General features: G+C 32.0%; 2 protein-coding genes across 3 annotated transcripts; one reads left to right on the top strand and one right to left on the bottom strand.

Moving 5' to 3' along the window:
- The first annotated feature begins 6,437 nt into the window (after nucleotides 1-6,437).
- On the top strand, nucleotides 6,438-9,165 carry LOC120256046 (IQ domain-containing protein IQM2-like). Its single transcript, XM_039263816.1, has 8 exons — nucleotides 6,438-6,534; nucleotides 6,635-7,111; nucleotides 7,201-7,381; nucleotides 7,471-7,650; nucleotides 7,751-7,897; nucleotides 7,981-8,073; nucleotides 8,163-8,264; nucleotides 8,346-9,165. Exons 2-8 carry the CDS (start codon nucleotides 6,663-6,665, stop codon nucleotides 9,063-9,065), a joined length of 1,872 nt encoding a protein of 623 aa, XP_039119750.1. The 5' UTR covers nucleotides 6,438-6,534; nucleotides 6,635-6,662; the 3' UTR covers nucleotides 9,066-9,165.
- LOC120256047 (pentatricopeptide repeat-containing protein At4g39530-like) lies at nucleotides 8,987-11,443 on the bottom strand. Of its 2 annotated transcripts, XM_039263818.1 has the most exons (3): nucleotides 10,961-11,443; nucleotides 10,025-10,843; nucleotides 8,987-9,059 (listed from the first exon to the last, which is right to left on the bottom strand). In XM_039263818.1, exons 1-2 carry the CDS (start codon nucleotides 11,425-11,427, stop codon nucleotides 10,027-10,029), a joined length of 1,284 nt encoding a protein of 427 aa, XP_039119752.1. In that variant the 5' UTR covers nucleotides 11,428-11,443; the 3' UTR covers nucleotides 8,987-9,059; nucleotides 10,025-10,026. The 2 variants fall into 2 exon arrangements, with proteins under 2 accessions (XP_039119752.1, XP_039119751.1); XM_039263817.1 differs by having other exon boundaries at nucleotides 10,025-11,443.
- Nucleotides 11,444-13,777: the final 2,334 nt, after the last annotated feature.

Here is a 13,777-nt window from a genome sequence, read left to right on the forward strand (position 1 = left end):
GTACTTTTAATTGCCCAGTTTAACTAATTCAAATAAATTAACAAGTTAAATAAAAATAGTTGGTAATTTAAAATTTATACAAAATTATATTAATTTTATAAAATATCCCTATTTAATAAAATATGTAGTGAATATAATTTATTAAAAATTCTAAAATTATATAAAATATAAATGGTAAATTTAAATAATTAATATTTAATCATTCATAAATTTTTTAAATGAATAAATAATAAAAAAAAACTCTAAGATAAAATAAGTAACGCAATTGAAGTTTAAATCTTTGCCTACTTATTAGGCTTTATTTGGGACAAAAATAAAGTAAATAAATATTTGAAGATAATAAAAATAAGGTTATAAATTACTAAAATACTTTTTGAGTTTCAAATGTTATATTATAATAAATAATGGATTAATAAAAAAATTTAATTAATAATTTTAATTAAATATTATTAAAAAAGAATTAAATCACATGAAAATATTTATATAAATATTTTCAAATTTTATATAAAACCCCATATATAAATATTAGTAAAACCATGCTAGTATGGCATATTTGATTTTTAAATTTTGATTTTTTTTTTTAAGTCTAAAAGCAATAAAGAAAAGAAAACGAGTATAGATGTACGCTTTTAATTTTTAATTTTTTCCCAAAGGCATTGTTAATTTGGTGTAAGTTTTGCATGAGACCTTTCGACCTAAACTATTAGATCGGATCACACGGTTTCCAAAGCTATCCAAATAAATTAAATAAATAAAATATTTGGAAATGGTGAGAGGTTGTTGTAGTAATAACTGGCAAGTGCCAACCAAAGAGCACGTGATGACTACTCTAGTCTAGTCTAAAGCCACGTGGACGGATAGATCATGTTAAGTACGGTCCAGTACAATAGGCAGGGGTCTCATTTTTGTTTGACTTTTTAATGTTTTTCCAAAATCGCTTAAAAAGTTAAGTGTGACGGTGGTTTAATTTTGTTTTTTTTGTTTTTTTTTAATATTCGGACTTTGATTTGCACAAAAAAGTCCACACTATAACCATTAATTTGAGAAAGTAGGTTTTAATTGCTTTCATTTAAGAAAATTTAAAGTTGGAGTTTGAGATTCTTGCTAACACTGCTTTGTGTACACACTAGACACCATTCATTATTGTTTTCTTATTGCTACCTAAATAAAGAGATTGATGGGAAGGGTGGTTGGACATTTTTAGTTATTATTATTATTATTGTTATTATTATTATTATTATAAAAAAATGCTTATAATATTTACATGGTACGAAAAGCCTTCTGTTTTAAAAGTAAAAGAATTTTTTTTTATTGAGTTTTTTTTTTACATAACATTATAAGTATTTACTTTAACTGTTTTATGAAGAGTAAAAAGAATAATTGAAATTAAAATTTGGACACCCAATAAGCTTATCTTTATTATTTTACATATTTTACTGTCCATTATTCATTAAGATTGTATTAAGATTGTGCATTTAAGATGGTAATGATAAAGAATAATATGCACTTAAATATATTGATAAAATTAAATTTAAAAATTAAGACTTAAATTAAGACATAGAAAGCTTTTAGGAATAGATATTTATAATAGAATGGAGAAAGTATTATATTATATTGATATAATATTTTTTTATAATATAAATAAGTCACCATACACATCATCATATTTATTCTTCGATCATGTGGGAGAGAGTCAAATGTTTCAACAACTTGGCTATGCCCAAAATTTTTTTAATATAAATCATAACTTATTTTTGCTAATTTCTTGTAGTTTTTCAGTTGATATTTGTTTTTTGAAAATTTTGAAAATTTTAATTCAAAATTTTAATTTTATGAATTATAAAATAAATTATTTCACGTGAACAATCCCAAATTCTTGGTCAAATATAGTTATTTCACTCATTCAACACCATCTCACCCAACACTTAATTAACAATTAATTAACCAATTAATGCAAAATTTTTAAAATATTTAATGGGGAAAAAAGTCATGATAAGTCATGAATGAAAAAGAAAACAGAAGATTAATTATTTTCCAAAATTTGCCAACCCCAAAGAAACTTTAATTAAAAGCTTTCATGCATTAACTTGGCCAACATGTAATGCTAGTTTGAATTCTTCTCAAACTTGACCAAGCCCTTACAAAAAAGAAAAGAACAGTATGTAATTCTAGAAAAGCAATAAAAAAACAAAGACTTGTCAAAGGTAAGTCTGTTTTCCACTCTTGCCTTGCCACACAAGAATACTTCATACTATATATATATATATACATTAAAGAACTTTTCAAAAGATCATAAATAGAACTAGTCTCAAATACCAAATTCCACCGCCAAGTTGTCATGAGGATGGGTCATAACTCATAAAGCCAACCCATGCAAGAAGATGTACGCGGATTCTTTCTGCCTAGAGTCAAGTGGCCCACACGTGTGATGGATATATGTTAAGGACCCCACATGAATAAAGTTTTCTATTTTTATTTTTATTTTTTATTTTTTATTTTATTTATTTATTTTTTGATAAATAAATAAACACAACTCTCAAACCCAATCAAATTTTTGAATTTTAGTATTGGAGTCAAATTGCCTTAACCATTTAGCCATTGAAATAATTTCTCATAACAATAGTTGAGAATTGTGTTTTATCCATATTTATAAGAAAAAAAATATGATTTCTAATTATATTTGATTTCAATCATACATTGAGAGAAAATTAAACCCTTAACCTCCAGTATGAGATCCAAATATTTATTGTTTAGCTATTGCATAATGACCACATAAATAAAGTTATTTATATGAGCTAGTAATCTCAATAAAATTATTTTTGATCATTATAATTAATTAATTATTTATTTCTTGTGAAGTTGTTGATTTACATTCTTGTATTTTAAAAATTTTCATGTTTATATTTTTGACTTTGTATATAATTCTAATAAAAATGACAAATTGTTATTATATATATTGTTGATATTAGGAAATTAATATATATATATATATATACACAATCCACATGGTTGTCGAGGTAGAAGAGTGGGTCAATAAGGCATAAGGTAAAATGGATAGTCATTTATTTCCGACGTTACATCGCTTGTTGGCCACATTAATATTAGGGATGAAAACAAATACAAATGCAATGTATAGACATAGAAATGAATATTTTTAAAGTAAGAGAAATTGTATTTTTGTAATTCTTGCACTATATCCTATTATTCAAATATGTTCTATGTAATTCTAAAATATTTATTGCGATCTCTATTATTTTACTTTTATTAATTTTGGTCCATATTAACGACATATTGCTGAGTTGAAATATACCATTGTTTTTAAAAATTATATGCATGCTTTAATTGAAAGGTATAACATGTTGCTGTGGTGGAATATACCAATTTTTTTTTTTTTTTAATTATGTGCATGCTTTAATTGAAAGGTATTACTTGCATTCTCTACGTTGCTGACGTGTAACAGTCTAACATGTCATTAGTTTGTGACATTAGTGCGCCCACATCACCAAATTTACCCAATTTAAAGAATGACACAAAATTAACATACTTGCATGATAATGCTACATCAATTGACATTGTATAAGTTGCCGTACTTGTTACCAAAAGATGGAGCCTCCTAATTATAAATGTTGTTTTTAATTTCTACGGTTAAGTTTTTCCTTTGTTTTCCTTGAAATTGCTTTGTTGACATGTGATATGAGCATAGAATATATTGGATTATGCTGGTATGGCATTATCATATTAATATTTTAAAATCATATCATTATCATGCAGAAAAAAAATGATGATATAGCAAATAGTCACATATTTTAATGACATGTGGATGGCACATCATTTATGATTTCCAATTAGGATATTAATATAATTAGTAAATAATCTAATAAATAAAAATAATGATGTACTATGAATGGACTCCATACATGGACATGGATCATAGTGAATGAACAATAAAAAATAGAGTGATTGTATTAAATATTTTTAAGTTATAGGAATAGAAATTAACATTGGACTAAAATACATAGATCAACAATATATTTAATCTTATAATTCACTTGTATATTCACTTGTATGGTTCTTATCTAGTGATTGCCCTGTCCGTAATCCATATAACACATGTACTATTCATTATTTATATAACCTTGTCTTTTCTTAAACAAATAATATATTTTTAATAATTTATTGAAATATGTAAAATATAATAATAATAACATTATTATTATTATTAAATATATGCACCCTAAATATATTCAAATAATAAATGTTATTAACTCAATATTCCAAAACTTTAGAAGTGCCCTCACACAAAGGCAATGCATGAATACTTGATACACATGGAAGGAATGATATATATATATATATATATATAAAAATTTATTGTATTTGTATGTCTGAAAAAAAAACATAATTCTCAAATATTAATTTTTTTAAAATAACCACACATTGATTAATAAATAAATAAATAAAATAAATAAATAAAAATAAAAATAACATCTTTTCTCACAAAACCATTTCAAACCCTAATTCAATAGAACTTTCAAAATCCAACGTAATCGATGGTTTAGGATTTGGTTTACTTATTCTCTTCATTTTTTTGAATATTTTATTTTAAATAATATATAATAAGTTTAAATCAAGTGAATGCACAATGTATGTATATCTGAAAAATATAAACATAGTTCTCAAATATTAATTTAAAAAAAACCCTAAAAATAAAATAACCATCTTTTATAATAAAACCGTTTCAAACCCTAGTTAATTCAATGCAGCTTTCAAAATCCAACGTAATGGATGGTTTAGGGATTTGGTCTACTTATTCTTCCCATATATATATTTTTTAAAATATTTTATTTTAAATAATAAATAATAATAAATTTAAATCAAGTGAATGAACAATGTACAAAGATTCAATGGATGAGTGGTTGGAGAATAAATTCTTGCAGGTGAAGTTATCATGCAAGACTTGTCTGTTCATTGACATCAGTGATGGCGTTTATTTTGTTTAAAATGTTGATTGACATGGACCTTCTTGAAATTTTCAATGGATATTGAACCCTATCAAGTCTTTTTAACATATTATTTGGTCAATTGTTTGGTATTTTGGGAGCACTTTCATGAGGTATAGTATTGCACGGTTCCACCTCATAGATAAGATTTACAAATAAAATATAAGAATATTTATATATTTACATTTACAAAGTATTTTTATACTGATTTGGATGTGTTATGTTTTTCTTAAAATTTTTTATTTATTTTATTTTTCTTTGACAAAGGACAAACTTCTGATTAGTTAAGGGATGTGGGTGGAGTTAATGTTTTAAGCCATTTCACCTTAGATTATTGGGATTCACATGCGGTTTTCAACTTTAACAAAGTTAATTTTTTTTTTTATGTATGATTCAAACTTTCACAATTTTTTTCGTTTTTCAAAAAACATGTTATTAGTGCTGTTTATATTTTAAAAAATAAATAAATATGTGATATTTAAAATTTTTTTTAGTGGTTTTTAAGAATATAAAATTTAAATGCGTCTAGTAAAACACTAATAGAATTACCAACATGGTTGATCCAAGTGGTAGGGACTTGAGTCATTTAAGTAAATAATTTTAAGTTTTAATTTTTTTGTGTCTTTCAAAAACTACTTGCTTGAAAAGGTATATCTTTTTTTATAGGATTTTCAGTATTTTATACATAATTGATTTAAAACATGTTACTTCTAAAAAAATCGGTGAGTTAAAATATTTTTAAAAAAATATTTATAGAATTATTTAATATTTTATAAATAATACAATTTAGAAAATTTCCATATATTTTATTAAAAAATATGAACATATCATCAATCGAACATATAACGTCTAATTAAAATAAAAATGAAATACCAATTCTACTATTACAAAAATTATGTATTAATATTTTATCATTATAAATTTTTATAATAAGTACATTCAATATAATAAATATGGGACAAATACGTCACCAAATGCCGGGAAAAAAAAAATAGAAAATAGAAAAACAAGTAACATAATTGGATAATAAATAGTACCCGCCACCCCCACCTACACTCTCACCATAGGACCCAAGTGTGTGACACAGATTAGGACACTAAACTATAAATCTCAAGTCAACCATTGACCAAAAAAAACAACCAGGATCATGCCAGAGTGTCCCAAACTTAAAATTAAAAAAATAAAATAAAATAATAAAAAAAAAAAATTGAATTGAATAAACCCCCCCCATCCCAATCCCAAAATTTCTTTTCAACAACTTTCTTTGCAACTTTCCATTCTATTCCGATTTCCGTGTGAGGATTACTGTGTCAAGCCTAAACCATCTCTCTGGCTCTTTTTCTATCTCTCTTAACACGTGGTTGGAAAATCAAGCTCTTCTGCATTCCCACCTCTTCTACCTATACATTTATATAAATCCAGCCTTGCCTTCTTTCATCCTATGCTTGTCACTTGCTTGCTCCCCCAAACACCCTCTGCCATTTGTGTCTTCTTTTCTCCCTTTCTCCATTTCTCACTATCTTGTCACCTTCAGGTATGTGTTTAATTGTTCTTGATGTTTGTTCTTGAATATTCACTCTATTTCAAAGTTTGTTGATTGTTTGATGTATGAATAATAATACAATATTCAGCAGGGAAGGAAAGACTTTGGATTGGATTGGAATGGGAATAACATTCACATGTCCAGGTGCTGATGCATTTGATGAGGGGATTGAATCTCTCATTGTTAGATCCTTGAGCTTCAATGGAGACAATGAGAAATCCCCCTTGAGATCTTCCTTTAGTTTCAATTCCAATGACAATGAATCATCATCTATTCTCAGAGCTTTAGGCTCTGGAAAGTTGATCATAGAAGGGTCACTGGATTTAGATAAGAAAGAAATGGATATATCGATAAAAAGCCCGAAGACGACGGAGAAGGAGGATTCTCCCAAGTCAGATGGATTCAAGAACTCCGGGTTTCGGCTTTTCAATGATAATTTGCCACAAACTCTTCTTGCTCAACCCAATGAACCGAAACATTTAGCGGCGGTGAAGCTGCAGAAGGTTTACAAAAGCTTTAGGACACGACGACAACTCGCAGATTGTGCTGTTCTTGTTGAGCAGCGATGGTGAGTGAAAATCAAATGTTAATGCTGAAACATTTGCTTGTTTGTGTGAATAAAACCATGTGTTGATTATATTCTGATGCATAATGCAGGTGGAAATTGCTAGATTTTGCATTGCTCAGAAGAAGTTCCATATCTTTCTTCGACATTGAGAAGCAGGAAACTGCTGTTTCCCGGTGGTCGAGAGCAAGAACAAAAGCTGCTAAGGTTGGGAAAGGTTTGTCGAAGAATGAAAAAGCCCGGAAACTGGCCTTGCAGCATTGGCTAGAAGCGGTAAATGTTACAATAGAAATAAAACTGAATTCTCACATGGAACTTGGATTTGTTTTCATAGTCTTAACTTGTATTGATTTGCGATGCAGATTGATCCACGACATCGATACGGGCACAATCTTCATTTCTATTATGATTCTTGGCTTAAATGCGAGAGCCGGCAGCCGTTCTTTTACTGGTTAGATGTCGGAGAAGGGAAGGAAGTCAATATTGAAGAACGATGTTCCCGATCAAAGCTCCAGCAGCAGTGTATAAAATATCTTGGTCCAGTGCGTGTCTGAACCCGATGCTCGATTTAATCTTACAATTGAATTTAGTTTTAGATGATAAATGAATGACAAGTTTTTCTGGTTTCATATGATTATGCAGAAAGAAAGAGAGGCCTATGAAGTTATAATCAAAGACGGAAAGTTCTATTACAAGTGCAGCAGACAACTACTAGACACAACTCAAAGCTTGAAAGGGACAAAGTGGATCTTTGTTCTGAGCACATCAAAGGCTATGTATGTCGGGCAGGTAAAATCTCATCTCCACAAAATCACCGATGGATCGAACACATCTTATCGTTTCTGATACAAGTTAAGTTTATGTCCATGCAGAAAAAGAAGGGAGTATTTCAGCATTCCAGTTTCTTGGCTGGAGGAGCTACATCTGCTGCAGGGAGATTAGTGGTGGAAAATGGATCTCTGAAGGTAATCATAAGAGAATATTTCTATTTCGATACGGACAAAATTTTCCTTCCTTCATGTACTAATCAATCAATTATGCATTGTTTTTACAGGCTGTGTGGCCTCACAGTGGTCATTACCGGCCAACCGAAGAAAATTTTCAGGACTTCATGAGCTTTCTGAAAGAGCATTATGTTGATCTCACTGATGTTAAGGTTCGTAAAAACTTTTGAATTGAATCATCCAAAATACTTAACTTCATTGAACTTATGATCTTCTTTTATCATTATCTGCAGAAAAGTCCAGCTGAAGATGATGATGAGTCCGGATTTAGCCTTCGGTGCAACACCGGCCTTGCATGTAATGGTTCTCAAGAGGACCTAACTGAGAAGAGCCTAACAGAGAAAACCCCAGCAACTGAAGGCTTGACAAATATTGAAATGCCGCCGCAAGTACTTAACTCTTGCAGCCATGCAGAAGAAGAAGAAGAACAAGAACAAACATCTATGATGACGAACAATGTCAAAAAGCAGGCGGAGAATGAAGAAAGCTCTGATGATGAAGAAGAAACAAACATGGAGACAAACTTGAAGACACAGTTCAAGAGGCCGAGGAGACTTAAAATTGGTAACTCCATGGTTGCCAAGGACGAGGAAGATGAATCCATGGCTTCTTACATGCTCCGCAAGGAAAATCTTTTTGTGGAAGAGTCTGCCGAGGAGGAACATGTAGCGGTACCTCAAGATTGGATTCTGAGGAGGATTGACTCGAGAAGAGGAGCAAAATCATATCAACTCGGGAAACAGTTGTCCTTCAAGTGGACAACAGGTGCTGGACCAAGGATTGGTTGTGTGAGGGACTACCCTTCTGAGCTGCAAGTCCTTGCCTTAGAACAAGTGAGCCTTTCTCCAAGAGACACAAGGAAGTCAAGATCATGCTGTGCTTCACCATTGATTCCTGCTAGCCCATGCACCAAGAAATCACAGGTTCCCTCAACCAAAGATGATACACTGTGACAGAAATAGAAATCGTCATAAATTTTTTCTTGTATATACAATAAAAAATTTTGCTTCATTTGTTTTATAGATCTTGTATAGCGGCTAAACTTGCAAAATGTAACCATTTTTGAGGGGCTATTGCCCTGCAATGAAATAAGATAATTCTTAATTTTTGTTCACAAGCTATTGAATGAGCACAATGTCCACTGAAATTGAAGCAAAACTTAAAATTGTTGTTAGATTTTTCGTGTGGGTTGCTTCTTAAATAAAAGAATTTGGAATATCAATTCCTTTCAGTGTCATAAAGAACAGATCATATGAACTCGATTAATGTTAAATTATATAAGCTAACTCTGTACAAAAGAGGGCTAACTCTGTACAAAGGAGGATATTTATTTATCCTAAACAAAGATCTAACAGAGAGTAACCTAATATAATAAAGACACATAAGCTGAAACCCAAAATTTTCTAATAAGTATCCCAATTTATCAATTGATGGAGTATGCATCCGGGCGAGAAAGAACCTAAGTAATATCCAAAACAAAGCATGGTCAATCATGGCATATTGTTTAATTCTAATGAAAAGTTACAAGGAATGCAAATTTGCTTTCACCAAAGAACTACTGAATGAAAGAGAAGTTCTACTAACTGGTTTTCAGCTAAAAAAAGAAAATTTATGCAGGCTCGCGTGATAATTTTATAACTGAGTCTTAGATAGATTTCCACAGATGCATGAAATAAATCACAGACATGTATGCGTGTAATCATTCAAATCAGACAAGCTATCTTTAATATAGCAAGAATACATGGAGGATCTTTTTCCCACCAGATAGAAGAAATGTCAATAAATTTGTTTTCTATAAACATCTAAGTACAACCATCAAGGTCAAATTCAGTAACATTTGGGGAGTCACCTACAATTTTAATAAAGCATCAAAATCTACAGCTAAATTAGTACATATAGATAAATCACTTGCCTTTACATTGCTCCATTTGCAATGCGTTCAACACCACCAACAATCGCAAGGTTTGGCAGCTTCTTCATCAGCTTGTGAACTTCTTCAAGCTTCCCACAACATTCATACAGTTTCGAAAGGTCATGAATCACAGAAATTCGCAACAAGCGAGGATCTTTAATCACTCTACCATGTATCTGTTTGCCTTCCTCCAAACTCAACAAACCAATGCATGCCTTCAAAGCAAATGACACTAGAGAAGCGTTAACACCACAACCGGAACATGTCATCTCTGCATATACTTTCAATGCTTCCCCATACAATTCATCGTGCACAAAACCGGAAATCATTTTACCCCACAAAACCACATCCTTAACAACCAATTTATTAAAAATATCATAAGCATTCATCATCTTGCCACATTTTGAATACAATTCAACGAGCAATGTTAGAGTATTCATCCCCGGTTTGTGCCCAAACTTGATAAGGTGCGCATGTATTTCTTGTCCTTGACGAAGACCCATATTGACAATACACGGCCGAACCATAGTTGCAAATCCTATCCGTTCAGCTACCTTACTAACTTTATACCGCCGCAATGTCTGCCTAATCAAATTGATAGCATCCTTAGCACGATCATTCGCACAGTACCCCTCGATCATAGCAGTGCAAGCTTCAACAGATGGCTCAGTAATTTTATCAAACATTTTCCTTGCTAAACCAACACTCCCACACTTTGCATACATATCAATCAATGCCACAACCACAAACTCATCACCATCACAACCATCTTTAACAACATCCTCATGAATTCTGATTCCCATATCCAAATCACCAGTGCTGGCACAACAATTCAAAGCAACTGTATAAGTAAAAGCATTAGGCTCAATGCCATCCTTCTCCCTCATAGACCAAAACAAGTCGAGAGCTTTGTTGTGGAAATTAGAGTTACTATACATGGAAATTAAGGTGGTCCAGGAAACAACATTTCTCAGAGGCATTTCGTCGAACAGTTGTTGTGCAGAACGAGTGCGGCCGCACTTGGAGTACAAGTGAATGAGGCTATTGGAGACAAAGGTGTCAGTGTGGAGGCCGAAGAGGATGGCCTTCTCGTGAACAAGCTTGCCAAAATGGAGGCTTTGAGCGTCGGCACAGGACTTGAGGAGGGTGCAGAGAAGGGAAGGATCAGGGGTGATGGATTGGGATCGCATGAGGTCGAGAATGGCGAGGGATTCGTGCATGCGTTGGTCGAACGGAAGGGCAGAGGACGATGGGAGAGGAGATGAGCGCAGAGGAGGAAGGCGGTGGCCGGAAGTGCGGAATCGTTGAGAGAAGGTGGGAAGGAGAAGCGATGGTTGGGGCTTGAAGAAAGGGTGAGGGTGGTGGTGGTGGTGGCGCGGTGGGGAAGGAAGCATGGAAGCCATGAGTGTTTTGGATGAAGTCTTTGTGGAGTATTTGCATGGAGTTTTCAACAATTAAAGATAAATATATATTAAAAAATTTATAATTTATTTATTCATTATTCTTATAATATATATGCGATTTATTATTATTATTATTATTATTATTATTATTATTATTATAAATTTTTTTGGATTGAAGCAAGGGAAATTCAAAGATCCCTAAATTCTTCTGTAATTTTTTTCCTTACAGCATCATATGCGTAGATATTTATATATTTTGTCTTTTCATGTTTTAAATCTAAATCAACTTTTTAAAAAACCATATTGAATCCTTTGTGTAGAGGGACTCATGTCTCATTAAGGAGGTGAGCTCGAATTTCAACTTAAACAGTGTGAGGGCACATTTATTATAGAACTTACATACACATTTTTTGCATGTGCACGTCCCTCATATGTGCTTTAATCACATTTGTTAAAAATAATTGTTTTTTAGAACTTTTTGTTATCCTTCTCTTTTTTTCCTATTTCATTATTTTTATTTGTATTTGTTTTTTTTAGTCTTTATTCTTCGTATTTTTCTTATTTTTCTTACTAAAATGGGCATTCATTGAATTTTCATTAAGTTACTATTATACATTGTTATTGATAATGATAATGACAACACTAATGATAATAATAACTTAATGTATTATTATAATAATTAAATTACAATTATTATTATTATTATAAATATAAAAACATAGTCATTTCCCTACTTGATAAGGGTAACTTATTAATTTAACAAGCCCCAAAACAGCTTTTGAGAAGTGTTTTTTTCCAAAAGCACCACATGGCTAGCTTTTGAAAAAAATAAACTGTTTTTCAGCTTTTTTTATCAGCTTCTGCTTCTATAGAAAAGTTAATACAAATATGTTTTTTTTAAGTACATAAGTGCTTTTTTTATAAGTTAAGCACTTATCGGCTATATAAAAGCCAATCCAAACAATCCCTTAGAATCCAAGTACTAAACTTCTGGGAAAGAATAACTAAACACCTTAAATCTAAGCACTAAACAACTGCAAAAGAAAAACTAAACAGTAAGCTTGTCAGAATTAAACATTTAGAGGGCATTTGATTCTCGGATTGGATTGAGATTCATTTATTTGTGAATCCATACCTTTGTTTGGGTGTCCATGAATGAGATTGAGAGAGGAGTGGGTGAGGAGTGAGTGAGGAGTGAGATGCCTTGTCCCAATCCTCTAAAAAATGGAGGATTGTTCACTTCTTGGGGTTGAAATGTCAAATTTGTCCATGATATTTAATCTAGAAAGCAACACCTTAACCTAATTTCTAGATCTTCAGCATCTAAGAATAGGGCATTTGGTTGTGCCGGTAAAGAACGGCAACACCTGCGAGAAGCAATATGTTCGACAATCTCTCTTCTCATTAGGTGGTGTACATCATAGAGTGAAACATCTAATTATTAGTGTTGTTTGGTTCTTTGGATTGCAAGAGAAGGTGGTGAATACAACTTTTTTTGTTGCTTGTCTCATTCTCTTTCTGGTAAGCATCATCGTTTCAACTGAGATTTTGATTGGTGATGAGTGCATTTTATATCATATTTTGCATACCTCCAATACACTCTTTATCTTGTCTTTTAGCACATTTTGTTTATAAATGATGCTATTCTGGATATGTTTGTCTCTGCTGCAGGTTTTTAGGGCTCATAACACATATGGAGTGAAATCAGGGGCAAAACCAACCAAAGAAGACAATTCTTCTAAGTTACCAATGTATGCACGGGCATGCCATTTCCCCATGGTTTTCTTTGTTTGAGACTCCTCTGATTGTCAACGAGAGCACGGGTGAAGCACGGGGGTGCCATCTCCCTATGATTACTTCGGGATAGGAGTACCTTATACTTTTAGGGGAAGCACGATCTGCATGCTCCTTTCATGGGCATGCTCAAGCTGAGCACGGGTGGAGCACAACCATGCTCTCCCCATGATTCCCTCTGGATGCCACTTAGCCCTTTTTACTTAGAAGCTTCAAGAAGAGCATGGTTTGAGCACGACTATGCTCAGACCATGTCGAGCCCGAAAAGTCATTTTTAATGCCCAGATTTAGGGTTTATTGGCATCTCTGTTTGGGAGTTTTCTTCTCCAGCAGGGGAACTTTCAAGGGAAAAATGATTAGCTGTCACCACTCGAACTAAGGAGGCCAAGGATGAGTTAGAGACTCGGAGAAGTGGAGTGGCCCATTCCATGGAGCTATTGAAGTACATTTGAGGAGACTTTGAGAAAAGGGCGGAAGTCTAGATGCTTCTCATCCTTATTTTTATCTTCCTCTCTCATTTGTATGAATTCATAAGGGGCTAACTGTTCCACGGTGC

The sequence above is a fragment of the Dioscorea cayenensis genome, unplaced genomic scaffold (assembly GCF_009730915.1).
Source record: "Dioscorea cayenensis subsp. rotundata cultivar TDr96_F1 unplaced genomic scaffold, TDr96_F1_v2_PseudoChromosome.rev07_lg8_w22 25.fasta BLBR01001275.1, whole genome shotgun sequence".
NCBI lineage: Eukaryota > Viridiplantae > Streptophyta > Magnoliopsida > Dioscoreales > Dioscoreaceae > Dioscorea > Dioscorea cayenensis.

Coding starts and splice junctions, on each gene's coding strand:
- LOC120256046 (XM_039263816.1), top strand. CDS start 6,663: ATGGGAATAACATTCACATGTCCAGGTGCTGATGCATTTGATGAGGGG. Junction 7,898..7,980: donor AGGCTATGTATGTCGGGCAG/GTAAAATCTCAT, acceptor ATGTCCATGCAG/AAAAAGAAGGGAGTATTTCA. Junction 8,265..8,345: donor TTGATCTCACTGATGTTAAG/GTTCGTAAAAAC, acceptor CATTATCTGCAG/AAAAGTCCAGCTGAAGATGA.
- LOC120256047 (XM_039263817.1), bottom strand. CDS start 11,427: ATGGCTTCCATGCTTCCTTCCCCACCGCGCCACCACCACCACCACCCT.